Below are 7,768 nucleotides of genomic sequence, written 5' to 3'. Positions count from 1 at the left end.
AATGTTAGCTTCCTATTTCTTGAATGGATTAAGGAAGACAATCAGATCAACAGTGGCTAATGTAGACATTGTTGCAGGTTTTGATGCTTTGGGCAAGCAGCAGTAAGAGTGGAAAAGAGGTTGGGTGTTACCAAGAAGAAGAAAAAGAAAAAGAGGTCCGATTCAGACCTAGACTCTGACTCTGATAAAGACATAGAATCAGAGAGCTCTGATGATAATTCAGAATATAATAGTGACTCAGATTCAGACGATGAATCGACTAGCCAAAAAGGAAAAAGAAGAAGAAATCTTCTAAGTCCAAAGATAAGGGCAAAAAGAAGAAGAAAGGATTGGATGATGAACAACTGTTAAAGAGGCTTAAAGCATTGAAGTATGCCTCAGCATTAACAAATGACAGACCAGTGTGTCAGATATGCTCAAAGGAAGGACATTTAGCAACCAATTGCTAGTATAACCCAAATTTCAGAGGAAGAGTTTCCCTCGGTGTACACAAAGGTCAAAGCAGCACAGCAAGAAGAAACTTCATCTAATCAAGTCTTCCCTACTCAAGCTAGAGGACCAAATAGACAGTTCAAATCACAATCTAAACAAACATGGCAATCAGATTTTAGAGGAGAATTGAAGTGCACTTATTGTGACAAAGAGGGCCATAGACAGGGCCCAGCTTGTGAGTTATGGTGCAAGCATAGGACAGAGAGGGGTATCCCAATTGTAAGGTGCCCCGTAGTAGCAGATCAAAATCAGAGAGGAAAGATGCAGCAAAACCAACAAAACAAATAACATAGTTAAATGCAGTGAGACAGACAGAGGACCAGTCTCAGAGCAACTCTGATATGGTTGAGAATGTTGCTTGTGATTGTTCTGGATGTGTAGTCCATGCAAATGATAAGGATGGGAAACAACAGGTTCCTGCCTTGGCAGCAGTGACAAGAGCTACAAAGTTGAATAAAGGTCCAATTCAATGGGTGGATCAGGAGAAAGTTAGAAGCAAGGTTCAGAGGAAGTTGGACAAGAAGAAGCCAGCTTTGGAAGAACTATTGTCAGAACAAATAGAAGAGGTTTGTGAAGAACAAGGACAGGACAAAGGAGAAGAGGAAATTTCTATGGTTGACTCACTCTATGAAGCTCTGTTACATTCAGAAAAAGGCTCTTATTGAGCTCCCTAACTATCATCAAAGTTGTAAAAACCTCTTATTAATGTCCACTAATTAATCACCATAGGTGCATGTTCAGATTTCTCTTGACCAATTGCTGACATTAGTACCAGGGTTCAGAGATTTGCTGTTTCAAAGAATTCTTCAGAGAAAAGGTGTTGATTCACCTCAAAGTAGTTTTTCAATGAGCAATATTATTCAGGTGGAAGATGTTGATTTCAAAGTTCCTGCCATATCAGTCAAATATCAGGGCCAGTCCATACATGGAGTTCTTTTGGATAGTGGATCAGGAGTTAACATACTTCCTGAGTTTATATTCAATTTGGGAGCCAAGAGTTGCATCTAGCACCTTTTCAGGTTAAAATGGCTGATCAGAGGAGATTACAACCTTTAGGTTTGTTAAAAAACCAGGAGATCTTCATTTGCAGGATTGAAGTTTAAGGTCAACTTTGTAGTACACTCAGGATGCAATCAGAGAACTTGGCCTACCCAATGCTCCTTGGAAGACCCTGGTTCAGGCAGGCTAAGTTAAAGCAAGATTGGGGAGCTAATATGGTGATCTTGAAACAGGGGAACCAGAAACAGACTTTACCCATGACATCAACTATAACTATGTCAAAGGAGCAAAGAGCTTTGTGGGCACAAGGCATACACCTGGTAGATGAAGTAGAAGATGATGAGGAAGAGGAATATTTGAAGGCCAATCCAGCAGTTGTCCCTTTAAAGAAGATGATGGTGGTAGCTCCAATTTTGCAGCCTCTTGATTGGTCTTACCATTCCATGTATTTGTTGATGCCTCAGACATTGCAGTAGGAGCTGTTCTTATGCAAGCAAAAATCAAGAATTGGTTCAGACCTGTCTACTATGCAAGTAGAATGCTAACTTCAGCTGAGAGGAATTACTCAGTTACAGAGAGAGAAGCTTTGGGCATGGTGTTCTCTTTACAGAAATTTAGACATTATCTCTTGGCTAACAAAGTCTTCTTCCATGTTGACCATCAAGCTCTGTTATTTCTTATGAAGAAACCACAGACAGGAAGGTTAGCAAGATGGATGTTGTTGTTGCAAGAATTTGACTTTGTGATAGTACATACTCCAGGGAATCAGCATGCTATGGCTGATTATTTAAGCAGATTTGAAAGTAAGGAGGATGCTGCAGGAGTTAATGATTATTTCCCTGACTCTGATCTGTTTGCTGTTCAGAGTTGGAGCTCTGACTCCTTTTATGATCAAATGTTACTGTTTCTCACTGATGGATTGCTACCAGAAGAGATGAGTGTGGATCAGAAAAGGAAGTTTGTGCTAAAAAGCAAGCCATTCTTAGTCATTGCAAGAGCATTGTATAGAAAGGGGATAGATCAAATAATAAGAAGATTTGTTCCTGATTTTGAACAAGCAGTAGTGGTACAAGAGGCACATGCAAGGTTGTTTGGAGGTCACTTCTCAAGGGAGATAACAGGAAAGAAGATTTTACAATCAGGTCTGTGGTGGCCAACAATTTTGAAGGATGCTCACACATATGCCAAGGAATGTTTGGTTTGGGCCAACCCAATTCTAAAGATAGGATGTCAGACCACCCTGTGCTACCTCCAAGGAACACACTTCTTGAATGATGTTATCAGAGAGCTGACTCAAACCCATATGATTTTGCATAAGAAGTCCACTCCCTATCATCCTCAGGCAAATGGACAGGCTGAGGGTTCAAACAAAATCCTGCTTAAAATCATTAAGAAGATTATTCAGGACAACAAGTCTGATTGGGATATGAAATTGGACTCAACTTTATGGTCATTTCGAACAGCCTTTAAAGTAACCAATGGAATGACTCCTTTTAGGCTTGTTTATGGGTTAGAAGCAGTAGTACCCATGGAGTTTGTGGTGCCTAGCTTGAGAGTTGCTGTAGAAAGCAGACTTCCACTCAGAGAATCTCTGATCTTTAGACAACACAATCTGAATCAGTTTTGGAGGAAGACAGAGCAATGAGTGCTTATGTTTCAGAGATCATTCAAAAAAGGAGACAAGCTTGGGTAAATAGGAATGTCAAGTTCAAAGTCTTCAAAGTGGGAGATTGGGTCATGCTTTACAATTCCAAGTTAGGGCCACACCCAGGGAAGTTGAAGCTCAGGTACATTGGGCCCTACAGAATTGAAAAAGACGGGGCAAGGAACCTTCATGCTTTTAGATGCCTTTGGAACATTGGTACCAAAGGGGGTGAATGGGTTTAGACTTAAGCCATTTGTGGGAACTCCCCCTGTAGTTCAGAGTACATGTTCAGATCAAGGCAGAGCAAAAGGTCAGAGAACAGAGGAAATTCAGAGCTTGTGTGTGGATCAGAGTCCGCTTGGATTTTTCAATTTGAACGGTGTGGAATATATTTTGCACGAGTCGGCTGTCAATTGGCTTGATTTAACTTTTTGTCCGACATTATTTGCGGTAATGGCCGGCGTGATGCATGAGAATCCCTATAAATCCGTAGCAGTGAGGGGACGACATGAACGACTTCATCTAGTCCGTTCTAGCAGTGCATGGAAGAGGAGATTACGTGAGGAGACATCTGCGTTTCAGAGGCATCCATTCCAGAAGCCAGTAGCCTCATTGTGCTGTGTGCCTCATTCTTTTTCTCTTTGTTCTACTTATCCCCCTGCTCACATGCCCCGTAGTTCTACCACTAGGCCAGACCTTCTTGCTCTGAATACTGTTTGGCAGAGGTTGGCCATGGTGAAGGGTAAGCAGGCTATGCAGCGAGGGCAACCTAAGGTGGAGACCACATCAGTTTGACGGTCCCTGCAAGAGCATTCAGCACCAAGCAAAGAAGTGGTTAGTGTTTTAGCTCGGATTTTGAAGAGACGGGACAACAGGAGGAGACTTCTACGAAGGATATTTCTACTGCTGTGGGTAGCCTGATGGAGAACTTTACACCCTTCAAGTACAGCATGGATTTGGAGAATAACGCAAATGTTCAGTGGCTTACTTCAATTGGGTTGATCGGATATGCAAAATTAGCGTGGGCTGAGTGGCAAGACAATATCTATGCTCCCACACAGCTAGCTCTGCTGAGAAAGACAGAGGGAGTACTCAAAGGAGGTACAAGGGTAACCCCAGCTCTGATTTCTCAGGTATTTGACTTACATTTTAACCCAGGTTTGGAAGCTTTGAATTTAGTTTCTGATGAGGATATTGAGAGAGAATTTGGGAACCCTGTGGGCTCCAGACATTATTATCATTTGAAGATAGTAGAGGCCGCCAGGAAGCAGCAATTGCGATGGTTTATGGAGCGTGTTCTTTAACTTCAGAAGGTTGACTACATGTCAAAGGAATCTTATACTCCTTTAGCTGCACAGCAGAGGCAGGAGTGGATGTGGATGGGGCCACTGTGGTACATTAGAGGATTATGATTGAAGTGGGAGAGAAGGATAAAAGGAGAGCAGTTAGTAAGAGCAGGCTTGGCCCTTTCCTCAAGGCCTTATTTGATTATGACTCTTTTCAAACAGCTATACCTGCAAAGCCTGTGGACCCTAGACTTTCTTCACATACATTGGCTCTGACTCTGAAGAGGAAACTTAGGGATAGACAATTGACAGACAATTGACAGAGGAGGAGCATAAAACAGTAGGGTGTCTCGTGGAGGCAGGTTATAGTTTGGAAGAGGCTACAACTTCTGTGTTGCAGTCTGGGATAGATGAAGATGATGAACCATTTTTAGGGGCAAAAGTCTCTGGGATAGGGCAATCTCCGACTCCTTCTCAAACCAAGTTGGGGAAGAAGATACAGTTGATTGAAAAGGAACATGTGGTAGGAGGCAGCAAAAGATATGACCTATTGAAGATGCAAGGGATGCCTTCGAAGGTGACTCGATTCGCAGCAAAATCCAGTTCAGAGCAGTCTTGGATTGTCACTACAGAAAATGTGGGAGATACTTTTGTATTTCTGAGGAAGTTTTATATGCATCAAGTTGAAAAGATTAGGGAATATCAAAATAGAGCCTATGCGGAAGAGCAGTTGCAAAAGGCTAATGATCAAGCTAGACTAATGCTTGCAGGAAAAGCTCAAGAAGTGGAAATGTTATAGAATCAGATCAAAGCTTTGAATGCTGACATAGCTGAGTTGAAAGTTTCTTCAGCCAAGGAGATCTCTGAACAGACTAGTCAGCTGGTTAAGAATAGATTGTCTCTGAAGTTGGTTAAGAATAGATTGTCTCTGAAGTTGTTTGAAGAATGGACAACATCTTTGAAGGCTAGTGTAGAGTCAGAGATGCAAAGATTTCTTGAAAGACAGGTGGAGCTTAAAACGGAGAATAGGATGCTTTTAAATAGATTGGAACCCTTAGAACAGATGAAGGAGCAAATATTAAGTGAGCATGAAGAACTGTCTGTAAGGAGGTGTTCTGGTCTCTGAAGCAGATGTGGGGAGAATCAAATCAGAAATGATTCAGCAGGGATGAGTGATATGGAAAGAGATCACAGAAAGAATTGGGCAGTTTGTTTTCAAGCCATACCAGAATCTCAAAGAAGTTGTGAACACAATGGAGCAAGAGGTGAATTTGAAGCGCATTGCTCAATTGGAAGCTGAGGTGGTACAGCTTGTAGCTGAAAAGTCCAAATTTCAAAGCAAGGTAGATAAAACAGAGGATATGCTGGAATATAAGATGCCAAATGGTTTTGCTCTGAAAGGCACAATCAGGCCAATCAGGCCAGAGGAGTCCCATATGATGGGGATAGAAAGTCCTAGTTCTAATCCTTTTAAGCTTGTTAAGTTGAAATCGTCTGCAGGAGGGAAGCTGAAGAAGATTAGAGTCCTTTTTGAGACACATGAAGAAGGAGCAGGTGCTACTGAAGGACAAACATCTAGAGCTATTCAGAAAAAGAGCTCTGATGAGCACGTGAGCTTGCTGATGGGTATGGATAAAGCTTTACCAGATGATGAGGACGCTGAGGCGGTGATCAACATTGCAAAGGAGGTTCCAGTGGACATGGAAGCTTAGCAAGAGCAGGTCTTAGCGATTCAGACTGACCAACAGGGTCAGGCATAGTGATGCTCGGAATGTTTACCACAGTGTTTTTCAACACTAGTTTTTTTTAAAAAAACTGACAAACACTAGGCATTTTCTTTTTAGGAAAATTTCATTTTGTTCTAGACACTCTCTTTATATGATCAGAGTTCTACTGCAGAAATCAGATTTTGCTGATCAGGGATTGATGGGTTCAGGTCAAATTTTTGGGAAAAATTTAGCCACCAGGCTGTGCCACGTGCTAGGGCTTTCTTATGTAATTCTTAGACCTTAGTCAAAGGGCTTGGTGGTTAGTTACATGTGGATGTACCTTTTGGGATCTGAATCGAGTGGTTATTCTCTGACAATTGCATCTAGGGAATGGCGATGATTCTGATTGCTAATGAATGAAAGAGAAGTTCTGCTATGTCTTTGCTCAGTGTTTATCATGTCTTTCTTGATGTTTGTGCAATCATTATGCTGTCGTGATAAATCAGAGTCTGTGCTCTGAATGGTGTTGAGTGAGTATTGTTTGTTAATGTCTTGTACAGAACCTTTTAGAGGCTATGTATACAGGGATGTATGTGATGTGGAAGTGGATGTAATGAATGAGATGAATGTGAATGGATGCGATGAGATGTGAATGGATGACATGTGATGTGATGTAAATAGATGTGAATGGATGAGATGTGATGTGAATGGATGTGATGTGATGTGAAATGGATAGATGTGAATGGATGTGATGCAATGTGAATGGATGTGGATAGATGTGATGCAATGTGAATGGATGTGATGTGATGTGATATGGATATGGATAGATGTGAATGGATGAGACGTGATGTGAAATGGATGTGATTAGATGTGAAATGGATGTGATGTGATGTGATATGGATATGGATAGATGTGAATGGATGAGATGTGATGTGAAATGGATGTGATGTGATGTGATGTGATGTGATGTGAATCGGGAGAGATGTGAATGAATGAGGTGTGATGTGATGTGAATCGAGATAGATGTAAAAGGATGAGATGTGATGTGAATCGGGATAGATGTGAATGGATGAGATGCAATGTGAATGGATGTGATGTGATGTGATATGGATATGGGTAGAATGAATGTACGAGATGTGATGAGGATAGATGTGATGAGATGTAATATGATGTGACTAGATGAGATTGGATGAAGGACAATGGGAATACATATGATTGGATATGGATTAAGCAATGGGAATTGATATAGAAGAATGTAGAATAACGAGAAATGATGTGGAACAATGTGGAAAGATGAGAGTTCGTTAGAAACCAACAAAAGCTAATTCACTCTGCCTAAACAAATTGAAGGAGAAAACACTCAGTCATTACTTGTGTATGCAAAAAAGAGAGACATTTGTTGAGAGTTTTCTGGCTTCCATTGACTTTGATGATAACATGAAAGAAACTCTAAGATCTAAGGGAGACAATTCGTTGCTTAGACGCTTTGTCCATTACACCAAGTAGACCTTTTAAGAAGAAAAATGGAGAATCTCTCTCCAAGGGGAATAAAGAAGGTGTGCCCTTATTTTGGGGACAATCACCTTATAGAAAAGTGCTTGTACAAAAGAGGATAGAATATTCCTTATAGAAGAGTT

General features: G+C 41.1%; 1 protein-coding gene across 1 annotated transcript; it reads left to right on the top strand.

Annotated features, from left to right (window-relative positions):
* Positions 1-2,266: 2,266 nt before the first annotated feature.
* LOC147640177 (uncharacterized) lies at positions 2,267-3,136 on the top strand. Its single transcript, XM_086824603.1, has one exon. The coding sequence runs from the start codon at positions 2,267-2,269 to the stop codon at positions 3,134-3,136; it is 870 nt and encodes a 289-aa protein (XP_086680729.1).
* The last annotated feature ends 4,632 nt before the right edge of the window (positions 3,137-7,768 follow it).

This window comes from Cibotium barometz, chromosome 3, assembly GCF_041138505.1.
Source record: "Cibotium barometz isolate CiBa-2024 chromosome 3, ASM4113850v1, whole genome shotgun sequence".
NCBI classification, from domain to species: domain Eukaryota; kingdom Viridiplantae; phylum Streptophyta; class Polypodiopsida; order Cyatheales; family Cibotiaceae; genus Cibotium; species Cibotium barometz.
Note: the sequence above shows the minus strand (reverse complement) of the source record. Positions and strands in the feature narration are given on the sequence as shown.